The sequence below is a fragment of the Anopheles coluzzii genome, chromosome 3 (genome assembly GCF_943734685.1).
Source record: "Anopheles coluzzii chromosome 3, AcolN3, whole genome shotgun sequence".
NCBI lineage: Eukaryota > Metazoa > Arthropoda > Insecta > Diptera > Culicidae > Anopheles > Anopheles coluzzii.
In genome coordinates this window covers 91,676,965-91,693,398 of record NC_064671.1, presented here as the reverse complement: position 1 = coordinate 91,693,398, position 16,434 = coordinate 91,676,965, and the positions used below count along the sequence as shown (strand labels likewise).

The following is a 16,434-nucleotide window of genomic DNA, read 5'->3' as shown; positions in this document are numbered from 1 at the left end:
GGAAATATGGGAAGCAAATGGAGGTGCAAAAACAAACGCAAAGCAATGGCCTGTCACTTTGGCAGGGAGCAAAGGCAAAACAGCACACCAACAGTCCTCACGATAGCCCGCTAGGCATCTTCGCTTTTTTTTTTGCGCCTGACTTTTATTGTGCCGGTACCTTCGACGGACGATCTTCCAAGAATTTTTATATCTCATGCCCGGTGTTTTGGTGTCGTTTTTTTTTGCCAACTTCTCCCTCTCCACACAACAGTCGAAATGGCTATCGCAATAAAGCTCTCTAGCCCACCTTAATATTGGTGGCGGTGTGTTTGTTGTCTGCCGCGCTGTGGCAGAAGTTTTATTGCGAACCTTGGGATGGTAGAGCTTTGGGGCTGTGGTGAAACTTTTGGCGCCGCCGTGCCTTCCGAACTGCATATCTAATCAAATTTATTGGTCCGATTTCTGTCCGATGTGTGTGTGTGTTTTCCGGCCTTTTTTTATTAAAGCCCCTTCCGGTCGGTTTAGAATGTGTGTTCAGTTCATTTTTGGGGAGGCAAGAAAGTTTTATCGTCCGCCCAGTGTGCTAAATGAAGCGTCGCTCAATGATGGAACTTTTTTATAGATCTCTACCTCATTGTTGTCGTTGATGATGTTTGTTTACACATGATGATTTTCTTCCCCGTTTTGCGCTTTCTGGGGGAAACATATTGCCACTGATATGTCTAATTCCAATCAGCCGCGTAAACATCCGATCTGTAGCTAGCTTGAGTGGCATTTTGGTGCAAACAGCAATGGGCGTCCGCCAACCGCTTTTCATGATGTTGATGATTTATAAATTAATTAAAACTCGCTGTTCATTAGAACTCCCAAACCCTCCCCCACATCTCTTTCCATCTCCCACATTGAGCTAAAAGCCAGGAAGCCGCATCGCTCAAAGGTTGCTGTAATTAACAATTCAGCAAGCAGCACAGTCAAAACTGTGCTGAAAGCAAAGCCTGAAACCAAAGCTTCATTAAAGTCTCGTAAACGAGCATCGATACGAGCGCATTCACAAGCACACACACACACACACACACGATACAGACAAACGATGATAAAAGTACGTAATGCCGCCGTTGAGTCCTTTTTCTGTGGAACCGTAAAATGATTACAGCTTGTAAGCGTGTGTAAGCGGTACACCGGCGGTATTTATACCGAATCGTAGAGTTTTGTGCGAGTCGCAACAGTTTGTCACGTAACTGGTTTGGTTTCGAATGATCGTACTATTAAACCCGAAAAACTTTGTTAATGATGGCACATCGTGTACGGTACGTGCTAATTAGGGAAGGGCGAACGTTGCCTGTCGACTTAAATTTTAAGCCGGATCGCATTCGAAATGTGCTTTACAGAGTTGATAGCAAACAGCTGGACATTATTGACATTAATCCTTGTTGCTTCAGGTTCCTGTGTATACAGTTATAACGCTACTTTTTGTGTGCTTTTATTTGTATCAGTAAAAGCTCTGAAATGCTTTTCGAAGAAGAAATATTGGAAGTACAAGATAAAGTTTTCTACATCACTTTGTGGAAAGTATGTTCAACGAAAGCTGCTGTAAAGATAAATATTTAATATTCTTTCAACATATTGCTATCATTTTCTACGACGGCTTAGCTTAATCCACTTGAGAAAAATCCCTCACTGTAGTACTACTGGCCCTTGTGCTGCCGTTCCACGGTCGGATAAATAAACACTTGTGTGTTTTTGCAATACATTTCAATTACCGTCTATATTGCAATCTTTATCTTCTTCTTCCCCTCGGTCTCGCGCTACGCAGGGAACGGCTACATCGAAGGATCCGAGCTGGACGGATTTCTCAAGGAGTTCGTCTCGAGCGCCAACGCAACCGACATCAGCCCGGAGGTAAGTTCCGCCAACTTATTTTCACCGACCGGTGCACTTTCTTTCGATCTTGAAACGTTGCCTTCCATTTCTCGTATATCTCTTCTCGTTGTCCAAAACTGTGAGCGCGTTCGTTTGTATGTGAAAGAATGTGTGTGTGTGTCTGTGAAACTATGCTGTGGGTGTTGTGTGTGTGTGTGTGTGTGTGTGTGTGTGTGTTTGTTCTGAAAGAGTTTCCCCTTCGGCATCACGCTGGTTGGTTGCCGTGAATCAATCCTGTGCTCTGGTGTCGTCCCTTCCAGCCCACCAACCAACCGACCACCGTCACCACCAGTCGTATCCAATATCTCAAGTCCATTGAGCAACTCACTGATGTGGTTTTGTTTTCTTGTTCCTTTTTTTTCTTTCTCCTGTTTTCCGTTTCGGTTCTCGGTTCATTATTCCGTTTCTGCGTGTTGTTACCATTTTGTTTACTTTTGGGTTTCTTCAGCAAAAAGTGGTTAGTATGTAGTCAATGCCTTTAGTTAGAGTGTGTGTGTATACGTGTGAGACTGATTTGTGGTAGAGCTTGGGACAAAATAGCTACATTCCACTAACAAACATACTTACAAATTCCTACGTCCTGACAGAATAGTAACGTTAACCTCCTGTACTGCGGAAAAAACGGAACATTTGTGAAAATTTTGATTTTGAGATCTTTTGCACTGTTTTCCAATACTTCCAAACAACCAAATGTACAAAAGATGTGAAATATACAGCTAGATTTACCTAGATTTGCCTACCTTTATTTAGGACGAGGTTGAGAAAGGTCACTCAATTCCCCTGCTATTGACACCTTTAATAATAGAAACCTTTCGAGCAGCTGCGAGTACGATCTAGATTAGACTGTGAATCGTCTTGAAAAAGTTTTGCAAAGATTTCGAAATTAATATCCTAGCCTTTCTCAACAAAACATACCATTGTTCACGACCTCCAAAGCAAACGAGTCCAATTTCCACAACTCAATTCTCAAGATTGATTGCTTGACACCGTTGAACCGTTTTCCGCTTTCCAAAACAATGTCAAACTTAAACGAGCTGAACAAAGGGATCAGGATGGATGGCTGCAGCACCCTCCCCCTTCCTACCACCCTACCAGACTGTTAATAGTTTCACCTTCTCGATAAATTCCCTCCTCCTCCCTCCCCACCTACAATCATCGCTTGATTGCTTTCAGACAATAGCAAATGGTGGACGAAATTCGTTCGTTCTGGTAGCGATTTTTATGATTAAATTTTTACCGACACTTTGCGGCAAGGAAAATAGAAAAGAAAGCAACAGCGAAAGCAATCGCTTTAGAAATGTTGCCCTCACACAGCCCCAACGACCAACCTGCTGCGCACCTGCCATGCACGTCCGCGCTTGTCCACGTGCCCACGCGCTTCCAATGTCGGTGTGTCCAGCGTCGCAATTGATTCCGGTGGTGCCCTTTCCCTTTTGCCTGCGTCCTTCATAATTTCGTGCACCATCGATTCCGTGCTTTTCCCACCCGCTTTCCACCCGCGCACACAGTGCGCTTTTAATAACGTCGCGTTTTTTTGGCCGTTGTCTAGATTAATTTTTCATCACTCAGCGGTGAAAGCTCTTGCCTTTGAGACGATTTGTTGGGGCGATTTTAAATAGGAGTAGAAAACCATTTTCCCCGCTGTTAAAATGAAAACTTCTTACGAAAAACGTGGACACTAAAAACGATCGTGCGCTTGCTGTTGTACGTGGGCTTTTTTTTTTTGGAAGGGGCAATATAAATAATTTTGTCCACTCCCCCCTCTGCCCCATTTCTATTCTGTTAGCCCCAACGAGGTATCGTCAAGTCAGGTGAAGATGATTGAAATTTCACTCAGCACGCAATTTGATAGAGGGGTTTTTTTGCTTGTTTGGTTTTGGTTTGCTGCGCCCACGATAAAACATAAATTTCACGCAATAACGAGCGAAGCTGCCGATATTGAATGAAAGGGTCCGTAATTTTCCACTCAGCTTTTGGGACATATCAAACCCACTTTTTTGAACCAAAAGTGCCTAGACGCGCAGCTGCTTCTCCCGCAGTGCTGTACACATTTTAAGGCAAATGTAGATATCTTTTTCGCTCAGTGCTCGTACAGCCGGAATGCGCTCAACTGATTTATAGGTTGACCGTTACGAGCCGAGGACACACGTTGACCGAGCTTTAAATCATTTGCTCCACATCGCTCATGAATATTTGCCCTGCCAGTGTGGTGAGGCCCACGTTTTATCACGTGCGCCGTTTGGGCGGTGGTAATAAATGTTAAAATTTGTCGCTTTAATTGAGATTTAGTGCTTTTTTGTTGGGTTGTTTCTTTTTTTTGTTTGCTAGATTTATGATACATTTAAATACATTATTTTTGTTTCTTTTTTCGTCTCATTAGCATTTTCAGTGCTTTTTTTATAACACATGGAATGACTTTCCTCGATGCTGATAAGATGTTTATTATTTATTATTAAGCTTCACCAACTTCTGCCATGTAATTACAAATCACATCACTCTTGCTGGTCCAGCGAAGCACTCTCACAACCCTCCCCCCCTCAGCACTGTGTTTTATATGGTCACACTGTTCTCCTGGGCAAACAGTTTTTCCCGCGGCAGAAAGCTCACCCGCATCTCTTGCATCTCCAAATTATTTGCACTGAATTGGATTGGATCGATTTTAGGATCGTTTTGTTTTGTGTCCTTTCTTTGGGGAAAAACTCATTCTAAACGTTAGCTAACAGATGACTAACCATCATGATACTAGATCTACTAGCGAGAATGTAGCGCATTGCTTCGGTGTGACATATGCTTCCGTTATTTTTTTAGCTGCGTAATAGCGTTTGGTTTGACAATCGTATTGAAATGTGTCCGTTTTCATTCCCGGTGCATCATCCGATCTGGCAACGACGACAGTCCCTTACCGACGAGATGCTGGTAGAGCTGAAGTCATGCTTCATGGAAGCGTACGACGATAATCAGGACGGCAAGATTGACATCAGAGAGGTGAGTAGCGTAGTCGGGCATTCAGCAATCGATAAATTTGCATCCTTTAGGTATAGCATCGCCAATGAAAGGCTCAAATTGCACCGAGTAATTTGAATGATACCAAGATATCGGTCGCAGACAAGGATTGTCAGACAGAACATCCTTTGTTTGTTGAATTTCAAAGATTTCATTTCACTGATTTCACATTTGTATTCACTCCCTGAGCGATTTGGACCTAACACTAGAGATGACGAACAGCGAAGAACTATGTCCAAATCTTAAACATATTTGTCTAGACACAGGTATATGTTGTTTGTTGAATGTCAGAGAAGAAACAATAGAGTAACTTCAAAAAGTCAATGCATATCATTAAAATGATTCTGGACGACATCTTGAAGAGGTTTGTCCAATCCCAAACCTGCCCAAGAACTAACGAGCACATTCTCCTTGCACAAATGTTTAGTGTCCTCAGGATTTTCTGATCCTTCTCTGTTCTTAGATATCCAACTTCACAGCTATGAAAGACTATAGACTATGAACAGCTAAAACTCCTCTAACATGTAAAACTCCAATTCTGTTGTTTTTGTTGTGTAAAATTGAAGATACAGCTGAAAACATTGAGCTGAATATCTTTCGCATTGAAATTCATTCCATTGCATATTCCTTCAGACTCGCTTGATCTTTCCCATCGCTAAACTGCAACGCAATCACAGCTCGCAGCGCGCTAGCCCTTAAGCCCAAACGCTTTCTACAAAAACTGCATCCACTTGGGCCCCGGACCGCGTTTTCGCGTTAAAATATTCGTCCACTCAGCACAATTTCCATGCGGATCAAAGCCCCATCACGCGCCGTGGACGAAATCCTCATTTGGCAAATTGCCCATAAGCACCAGAGCCCCCCCCCCCCCGGCTCCGACACACTGGTGTTGCTGGACCGCAGTTCGGTCCGCTCCTTGCCAAACCCTAACGCCCACTCTATAGTCGCCCACTTGGTATGCAGCGCACGTTTCGCGACGATAGTTGGCAAAAATTGTGTGAGCATCATGCTGCGCCTTCAACTGCTTCGCTTTGCGCTTTCCACCATTCCACCGGCACCGAAATGTATTCAAAATCATTTTACCATAAATCCATCCTTTGCAGGTTTTTTGGCTACCTCGCCGCCTCGTAACGCGCCGTCGGAAAGTGTCGGAATGGAAAGAAAAGTAGGGCTGATTCGGGTTGATTTTGTGTGCCTGCATGAGTGTGCTGTCCCGGGATAGGGGAAAATGCGAAAAGCATGACCAGACTCGTTCCACTGGTATAGCTTGAGTCTATTTATAGCTACGAGCATAGGCAGATTCCTTCGCATTTGCCTTTTCTTGCCGAGTTTTCCATTGTCCGATAGGCAGGATGTTTCGAGCGCTCCTTGCTTTGGCAGTCGCCGATCACTTTTGAGCGAAATACTGGGCAAATGGTCAAAAGATATCAGGGACTTCTTCAGAGTCTGTTGACAAATAAAACACATATATCAACTCATTCTAATGTTGCAGATGAAATATCAAATCAATCGGACTTTGCTGAACTTGTGTTTTCGTGTGGAGTTTGAATTCTACATATTTTTCAATTTATGTACTATCTCATGAGTATCTTTCCTGTTTGTCCGACATATCAAACAAAATAACACGAAAAATGTTCTCATTAATGTCCTTCTGTTTTTGCTGAATTTCCCACCATTCATCATACGCACTTTTATTCTGCGAAAATTCATGCTTGCTTCGGAAAGTTATGGCCATCAAAACCATCACAAATTGCGCCATACAAGAGCAAAAAACACCCATTTCTATGCCATTACCGCGCAACAATGAGGAAAGCATTTGGATATTCTTTTTCTCCATTTCCAAGAGTTTTGCTCCTTCCTATCTTCCATTCTTGGATTATTGTTTCTTGGAACTGGCTTCTTAAGGCTTGTATGTGGTCCACTTACAAGCAGCCAAGGGATATCTCTGACACCCTGCGAAGCATGATTCCATTTGCTCATTGTGTTTGGAGCGAATCGAGCGGAATAACCATTGAATTGATCGTTATGAAACTAATTGTAGCTTAATTATCATCACTCGGCAAAGGAATTAGTGCGCTGAAATGAGGTCAACGCGGAGCAATATAACCAGAAAGGCAATGGCACACTTGGCAGTGGCAAGTTTTTGCCAACTAGCGGCAGAGAGAGGGAGAGAGTGATGATACCATCTGCTGCCGCGAACGGATCACGAACGGGGAATTGAATTTTAAACGATTTGCTCACCACCATCCTTTGCCATAGCCATGACACAGCTCCTCGGAATGCGCACTGTGCAGGGTGTGCGATAAAAGTTAATCGTTTTATTTTCCCCGATATCATCAAGCGTGATAATTTTATGATGCAATATATTATCAGCAGTTAGTCATTCAGAGTGTGTGTGTGTGTGTCTTCTTCCGGTCCGTTTTCGTTGCAGCTTGCCCAGCTGCTCCCGATGGAGGAGAACTTTTTGCTGCTCTTTCGGTTCGATAATCCGCTAGAATCGAGCGTTGAGTTTATGAAGGTAAGCAACCGGGAAGGCAGGGGACAAGGGAAGTTGAGATGGGATGAGTGTGATATAAAAACACTGCATGCCACCGCCGATGAGGGCATGTGCGTGGGGGAAAAGGTAATTAAAATTGCATTAATTGATTCGATTTCACGTTTCACGTTCATGACAGATCTGGCGCGAGTATGACTCCGACAACAGCGGTTACATCGAAGCGGATGAACTGAAGGTGAGTAGCGGATTGACGGCTATTGTTGGAGAGAAAACAATGGAAAACAATTCGTTGAACTTCTGTGCGAAATTTGGATGAAAATGGTGCTTTTTGGAATGGAATTTAGGCTGAAATTACACATTGAAAGCCAAATTTTGTGTTAAAAAAAGTCTACATTTAGGCGTTTCAGTTCGAACTTCATTACAGGGCTGCATACATTTAGGCGAAATTTTGAACTTAATTTACAAAGGGAAGTGACCAAACTACGAACCGTCAAATTATTCATCCCGTAATAGAACGTAAATTGTAAATCAAACGCCTCGATCTAAACCTTTTCCATTAATTTTCCCTGACCGTAACCTTCGCTCTTTCGGTAAGCCTCATCGGCTCGTGGTGGCGTTTCCCTCCGGTAAATCACGGTGCCCGGAGATAATGGCCCACCCAAGATACGATCGCGCGACACAATAATAAACAATTTAATTTTGCATCCATCCACAACCTCTGGCATTCGGCACGCGTCAAAGCCGCCCGCGAACCGTCCCAGCCTACCGGATCGGCCGGACGATGATGAAAGGATGGGAATTTCGCGGGTTAATTCAGCTAATAAAGTAGCGTTTTAACGCCCTTTCGGAAATTCCGCTTCGGTTCGGCTGTTGTGGGCCTATTGTACGCGTACTGCTTCGTGAAAGCTTCGGTTTTGGGGGCGGAGGTTGGCCAAACTTTGACAGCCGTGACAAATAGCTAGAAACATAATTTGCTCCCCGTGCCATAAAGGCTTTGCTCGTGCTCGTGCCAGTGCTTGTCTCGCGTAAGGACATTTAAAGTGGCTCTCAGCATCGTCTTAATTAGCTTCCACCGCAACCAAGAGCATCGTCCGCCCGTTGCATCTCTCTGTAACATCGCCACCCACAGTAGAAGCAGACGAACAAAGCCAAGCAAAAAAAACCCCGCGCCACATCAATCAGCATAATCTCTTTACCAATACGGTACTGCGGTACCAAGCTCTCACCACTGGCTTTCACCTCTTTTATTTTCTCTATCCCTTCCCTTCCTCGCGGTTGCAGAACTTCCTGCGGGATTTGCTGAAGGAGGCGAAAAAGATAAACGACGTGTCGGAGGACAAATTGATCGAGTACACCGATACAATGGTAAGTCCCCAAACGGGGAGTTGGGGTTTGGGGTGGTGGACGGGGGCTCCGTCCTGTGGTACCGTTTGTGCAGTTAAACGGTTTGACATCATTGACGAGTGTTAACGGTTTACTTTTATTTTCCATTTTCTCCGCAGCTCCGAGTGTTCGATGCAAACAAAGATGGAAGACTGCAGCTGTCGGAGATGGCAAAGTGAGTGAGTGAGTGGGTGAAAGTTTGGCCAATTTTCTCCGCATTTATCTAGCGCAATGATAGCAATTGTATTTTGTGCGGTTTCTTTTCGTACAGTTGTGTGGAGCTTTTGAGAAGCAGGGTGTACACGTGATACTTGTAATGCAGCATTTAGACGTATACGAGATGTTGTTTGAATATGGATTCAAATCATTTATGTTGCCAATTAGGACGCATTTGTGTTATCGGACCTTCAAATTTCTGCAGTCATTTTTTTTTAATTTGTAGAAGAAAAATCACTGCCACTCGACGTCTAAACGCTTCCACAGAAAATGATCTTTTCATCCCTGCTGTAAGGGTACACTTGCGTACCTTTTTCCCCATTAATTATTTCCTTTTCATTGGTCAAAATCTTTCCAAACTGGTTGGTGCGAAAAGAATTTCCAAAAAGGATCTTGAACGATGTACAAAGACACAAAAAATCACCACCTCAAACCACCCTAAAACATTCCTTTTCGTAATTGAAAGCAAAACTTTTACTAGAGCCAGTTGTTTTTTTTACATATTTTCACACCCTTTCTAAAAGAATTCACATCCTTTGTGTGGCAAGGGGGGACACGAGCGCCCAAGAAGCTTATTATTTATCGCTTAAATACACACTTGTGATCGGCTTTGTTCAGGAAAGTTGGCCAAACGAACAAAACCCCGATTCAAATTCATCGCTCTAAACAAAAGCCGCCCGTGCTTGGTTATAAATTTACGCATATAAAATAGACACATTTTTGGCTTTGAACTTGCTTCACAAGAATAACAACCAAGTACAAGTTGCGGCACGTGCTTCGGTCGCCGCCTCCGCGCAATACGCGCGCAAAGTTCCAAGCGCTTTTCGTGGAAAAGTTTGCGTCCGTTTTTCGCGTGAAGTTTGATTCGTTGTTGTTTTAATTAAACTTTCCACTTTCCGCTTTGTTGCGTTCTCGCGCTCGTTTCAGACTGCTTCCAGTGAAAGAAAACTTCCTGTGCCGGCAGGTGTTCAAGGTAGGTGTCAATAAGCTAATTTCGCATGTACTATTTTTAAGTGTACGGATCAGAAGGCGGGAGATCAGAAGATGGGGAGATCTCCAACCGCCGTAAATCGATTGTTGTTTGGGTAAACGATTCCACCAATCATTTTGTGGAATTTTTGGATCTGGAATCTTTTATGGGTTTAAAAATAAATGTGCATTCAAGGGATTAAATTTTCATGTCCAAAGTCCAAAGAGTCCCTTAGAGCTTCTGTTATGATTATCCTCCAGGAAACCCATGTTTATCTACACCAGCAACTAGATCCAAAGCATCAAAACCATTAGCATTTAGTGACCTAATTAGGGCGTAACGATCCTTTGCCTGCTAATTGCGATAAAAGTAATCCCGATTTACACAAAATCACACCAAAAAAATCCTGCCTCGCACCAAACTAGGAAGAGAATCACGTAGATGTAAAAATCGGACCCTTCGGCAATAACAATAGCAACATTTAGCCGCGATAATCCAAACTCTAGCCACAGTTAGCTCATACCACCCCCCCCCCCACCCGCTGGAGAATGCCAACCTCAATTCAACTCCCTTTTCCTGTGAGATTTACGTGAGTTATGTTATCAATTCAGCTACATCGATGCTTGATTGTGTGCTGTTAAAAGTAATCGAGTGCATTAGTTCCTCCAAAAACCGCAACTTCCACCATGTTAATGCCACTAGTCCGGGAGCTTTTTTTGTTGTTGCTCGCCTTTCTAAATGATGATTTATGCTGCGTGCACTGATTTATGCCTGTGAAGGGCATGGATGGTTATGTGCGTTGGGAAGCAAAGCTGAAACTTTAAATGCCTGACTCGATCCATTCAGTCAGTCATTGTGTCAGGCAGTCAGTCAGAACTCATTCCTGTCATTTTAGATCTTTTCAAAAAGAACAAGAAATGAAAATCAGGCCAACTGTGAGCAGTGGTGGTTGAAAGAAAAAGTTACGTCTTTGGAAGGGATTGTACAGGGCGGATGGTGACGGAACATTCTGGTTTGTTTGACCGTGTCCTTCGTTGGTTCCGTTTCGCTACAGACTGTATCGTTTTCTCCAAGTCGTGGCAGTGCCACGAGGATGCATATTACGCTAATTCTGAAGAAACTGTCTTCATGTCCGTACAAGCCCGAGGCCGGCAAAAGTATGCTCCGTTCAGGTGCCGATGGTTAGTTAACCCTTAAATGATCAGTAACTGACCCAATACCTTAAATATTTTTAAAAAATTTAAACGAAGAGTTATTGGAAGTCCCGGCGCTTTGAAACCACACGAAGGGTTTATCTGCAAACTGTCCCTAACAACAAACTACCCTGACAAAAATGTTCGTCCCAAAACTTGCCCTACCAAAACTTTACCCACAGTTTCGCTGGTCCAACTTTCTTCGACCGTTTGAAAATTCTTCAAAATTGTTCACCAACACGTGCTGGTTGGCAATATTCCGGCGCAATTTTTCGCAACAACAACTAAAGCAACCTTTTCGACAAGGGCGCACCGAGCTGATCGGAGCTGATCCGTAAACTGCACCGCAAAACTACACCCTAACAACCTTCTTTCCATTCCAAAGAGCGCTCCTTCTTCTAGCAAAGTACGAACGAACGAAACAATTTTACACTCCCCCCCCCCCCCCCCCCCACCTTCCATCCCGACGAAGGAGGAAAATTGTTCGGTGAAAAACTTCTCCAAGCTCCCTGTTCGTCACCATTAACTTTTGGGCCGGTCCTGGGTTGGCTGGGTGAAGATAGTGGTTGTCTGGTGAGGGCTCAAAAACCCACCATAACGAAAGCCAACACTAAAGGTTTGGCAGTGGGATTTTGTGGGTTTTTGCTGTCTGTGAGCGGGAGACATTCCTTGCGTTGCTGTACAGGGTAAGGGGTTTGGGTGTACATTGAAATGGAAATTAATCTACTGAATGTTTTGAATCTGCACCAAAGAAAAGAGTGGAGCAATAGTTTGTGTAGCGGAGGAAATAAAACGGCAGAAGCATCAGTCGTAATCGGCTTTTCGAATGTTTCTCAGATTTATCCCTTTTCGTCTTACCGTCTCTCTGTCTTTGTGTATGTGTGTGTTTTGCTGATTCAAATACTGTCTCTCTTGGTTGTAACTTTCCCTAATCTCACTGTTGTATATCCACCAAATGCAACCGCTTTTCACTTGCTCACTGAAAAATTATGCCACTGCATCCTTTTTGTTCTTATTTTTTCCTCTTTATGTTTACTTTTTTGAAGTTTCGTTTTATTTTATCATCTTTCTTATTGTATACTTTTTTTCGTTAGTGTTTAGAATTTTAATTATTTAGTTTTCTTCTTCACTCTTCATATTAGACAGTTTGATCTTGTTCTTTGTTTTATTGTTCTTTTGTTACTTTTTTTTTTGTTCATTATTTCTTTTTTTAAATATTGCATAAACGCTTTTGTTCCTTTTAATCACTCTCTTCTTTTTATACATATCCTACTTGCCCAGTTTCATCTCACGCGCTAAGCAACAAATAATAATATCACTCCTCTCTTCTCTTTTTTAAATCTCTCTGTCCCTGCACAACTTGTTTGTATGCTGCAAAACTGACCGTGTAATAACCGTAAAATGCTTCAACAAATAAAATCTAAAAACAAAACAATAACTAAATCCAACTAAAAACACCACCAACTCGCTATACAAATCGCCAAACACCCGCAACACGTAAAAACCACATCAACACCGGCTCCTTCCGTGTGGGTGGAAATGTGTCACTTTGTACTGCGTAAAAAAACAAAAAACAAACAAACAAACAACAAAACTTTCAAATACTCTAATAAAAATCAACACCTTTCAACACGGGGTGGTTTGTTTTGCAAACTCCGCCAACATTGCAACACCAAAAACGAACCGTCGAAAACGTCAACCAACGAAAACAACATACCCAAATCAAATCCAACCTCCCTTTTCCACATCCTCCTTCGCCCCGGTACGAGCGAATTCTCTAGGAAGGGAAAATAGACGAAGAAGTGAGTACCATCAGCCTCTTGCTCGCGATGACAGCAAATGCAATGCAACTAGAGGCTGCTTTACGATCTGTGCTGCTCTACCTCTCTACTTTCTTTACCTTTTCTCAGTTTCTCGTTAGCATTTCGGTTCGTTTGTTTACTGGTTGTGAGTGTGTGTGTGTTCTGTATCTTAGCAGTAACGAGTTGTTTGTGGTTTTTCTTACCCCAAATTGCCAAAATACAGCTATGCGATTGTTCGATTGTTTCACTGTGTTTTGCTGTGTTTGATACTGTACCGGGGGGAGCGGGCTTCTCGCTTTCGCGTCGCAATCGGTGGCCGGAAAAAGGCAATGAAAAATCATTCATATTGTTTCAGCGTTTGTATGGCACCACAAAAAAGGATTCTTTTTTCATACTTTTTGAAGGCTGTTTGTGAATTGTTTTGGTGAATTGCACCATTTTCATTGGCGTTTTTTTTCCTTCCGTTTTTCCACCCAAAATTGCATTGATATTTTAACGCTCACACTCACGTGAACGTTTCCCATATGTTCGTTCGTTCATATGTTGACTCTTTTTTACGCTGCAGCGTCCCATTTTTGTAGTAGCTTTTGTGCTTTTAGTTTTTCTTTTTGTGTTTGCTGCCGGATAGGAATTTCATGCTCATCTCGCTGAAAACCAGAGGACAGGAATGAAAATTGGTGAAAATGGAATCAATTGTGAATGCCACAGTGGGTAATGACAACCGCGTTTGCGGTGCGGTTACCGGCTTAGCACAGGTGTTATAAAGGAACACGTTTTTTGGAACGTTTTTGTGCTCGTTGTGGGAGAGATTTTTCTTTATTTTGGTATTTTTTCCCCGGTTCCCTGTTCATAACTTGCATTTGTGGCAGGGTGCAGGTGTGACCATAAATAAATTCGACATTCGTTTGCCATTTAATTACGATTTTATGAGATGAGTTGCTGTGATAGCAGAACGGCGAAGACAATAAATCGTATGGTCTGCGTTTTTGTTTTTTGCTACACTACTGTCCTGCTACCCTTTATTCGCGCACACACGTACACTGCAGAACATGTAGACTGTCAGAGTTCGTACCGGACGTAATTAAACAAAAAGTACAGTCGTTTAAATTAACCCTTAAACATTAAGCATGAAAGTTAATTTGCATGGGTAGTTTACTTAGACTTCCTTAAAGTTGCATGCTAGAGGTTAAAATAGTTCCTTGCCCTATCAATTATTCTCACACTTTAGTAGGTTGTTTCCCTTATAAATTATCACTTTTCACAATCACCTAGTCAACACATGAAATCATGCATTGAGATATGATCCTAAAGACAAATTACAGAGCCAAAATCAATATCCAGCGCCTAAAGTTATGCAAAATACATAGCGTTGTTAGCTTATTAAAGAGACGTTAGTCTAAAACTACTTTAGCCTTCATTTTGAATGGTTCTAAATGGTAAATATTTTGCATAACCTTCATGTGACATCCTTTCTTATATGAACATGGTTACATCATTCAAACAATCGTATTTCATTCCATTCCTTCACGAATTGAATCCCCTTTAGGTCAAACACCAATATGCTGATGCAACTTGTAGCAAAAGCACACCGCTCCCTTAAGACAAATAACAATTCGTACTGCAGCATACCACACGTATCTATATGTCTCACCTTTGTCACAAACAATCTTTTAATAACACTCCTCCAGCATGCGACTCGGGCCGGACATCTTTCCGGTACACCAATGCGGTGGTGTCCGTTGCGCTGTCATTCTCACTACCTGAGCATGTAACACACGTGCGCCCCAACAACCCCATACTTTCATAAAACACAGATTATGTGTCGGTGTGTCCCTATTTCCCTGTGCGAACGATGTGTGTTGTCTGAAAGCGAGTTGATAAGAAGCGAAAGGTGTTACATCGTTTCTTGGCCACTCTCCATCCCATCGCAATCGATCACGCATCACCTGACTTGCTCCTCTGTGAGCTTCATTTGGCAGACCGACAGGCATGCACGTGCCAGATAGCTTAAATCAATACGCTCACAAGAGCAGCTCGCTTTCGTAACTCTGCCAAACGGATCGGATGAAAATGGAATAAATGGTCCAAAAATCACTCGAAAGGCTTATGTTTAAACTGGAGTTTGTTAGCCACGCTACGTAAGGTTTGATTTTCATTGCAAGAGCCATTTGATAAGCATCCAAAGAGCCATGCTGGATACAAATTTGCTTACTTTATCGCACAGAAAACAAGATTGCTGTGTGGAGTAACATTTCGCCAACTCACTTACGCCAACCAAACTTTACTGGAGGTACCATCATCACAAATAACTATCCTTGTTAAGCCCCGGCAAGAAGCTTTTGTCCATTCAATGCTGTCTCGTTGGAGCATCATCAGCAGTGCTGCACCGAGCCGCAGTAGCCTCCACAACACATGCCAGCCGGCGTCCGACTCACATAAGCAGCTCATATCTCTGATCTCTCGTTAGAATGCCCCCGAAACGATTATTATGCACTGAACCATACGTTCGTAAGACGGCGCAAGAAACCCGGCCGTGGTTTGGCTTGTGAAGAGAGCGCCATCCCACAACAAAGTCGTGGGATGTTGGCGAGAAAAAATAAAGCAAAGGAAACGCTGTATGGCATTGTTTCTTTCGAGCGAATGTGTGCCATTCAAGGACGCCTAGAAGAGGACGCCTTCCAGGAAATGCCAATGTAATGATGAGAGTGCATAAAAAAGCCGCTCCACCGTGCGTCCATCGGGGACGGAACTTCAGCAATCGGCTCGGTATCACCATTAAGATGATTATTTTACTGTCCTCACACGAAAGTACGCTTCCTGCAGTTGGCCTGAAGCCCAGCGTGCCCAACGAGACGGAAAGCTAAGCCAGGCTCGCCCATTGTGCGAGTTTTCTTGCGAACCTTACTTCATCGTTATGAATTCTTTGTAGTCGAGCGATCTAGCGCAGTGACGTACGAATGCCGTCCACGCTTTTGATTGGTTAATATTTTTCCACATAAAAAATGGTCCCAAGAGAGCCCTTCACATGTTACTTAGAAGTTTTTTTAGTTGGGATCTTTCTATGAATTTTACCTTTTTGATGTAAAATATGCTTCAAATACGTCTATGTTTAGGATTCGAGCCGTTATTCCAATGAAAATAAGCAAAACTTTTAATGATAATTGCATAGTTTAAGGCGTCTTATGTGTTTTGCACTTCGTGCGCCTAAATGTATGCAATAAGTCTTTCGTTTTATGATATTTTCCTTTTCGTAACCTAAAACCAGTGTTCATTTATCATGTTATCATACAACTTCTCCTCATTACATTGCATAAACTCATTATTAACAAATTATTATGAAAATGTATCAGTATTTCTACGTCTCTGCTGTCAATTCTTTACCTCAACTTCGTAGTTAATTACAGTATTTATATGGATTTATCTGGAGTTTATTATACATTGCCGCTGGTAATTGGTGTTTACAGGTAG

At 42.7% G+C, this 16,434-nt stretch overlaps 1 protein-coding gene across 3 annotated transcripts in view; it reads left to right on the top strand.

The window, feature by feature from the left end:
• LOC120959237 (calbindin-32) overlaps positions 1-16,434 on the top strand; it is a 53,665-nt gene that overhangs the window by 33,745 nt on the left and 3,486 nt on the right. For 2 of the 3 annotated variants that reach the window (XM_049610714.1, XM_040382497.2), the window contains 8 exons: positions 1,796-1,881; positions 4,798-4,887; positions 7,337-7,423; positions 7,581-7,637; positions 8,684-8,767; positions 8,905-8,960; positions 9,929-9,974; positions 12,946-12,966. In XM_049610714.1, the coding sequence (XP_049466671.1) occupies positions 1,796-1,881; positions 4,798-4,887; positions 7,337-7,423; positions 7,581-7,637; positions 8,684-8,767; positions 8,905-8,960; positions 9,929-9,974; positions 12,946-12,966 (527 nt within the window). The remainder of the gene's footprint in view (positions 1-1,795; positions 1,882-4,797; positions 4,888-7,336; positions 7,424-7,580; positions 7,638-8,683; positions 8,768-8,904; positions 8,961-9,928; positions 9,975-12,945; positions 12,967-16,434) is intronic. The other variant, XM_040382499.2, reaches the window with a different exon arrangement.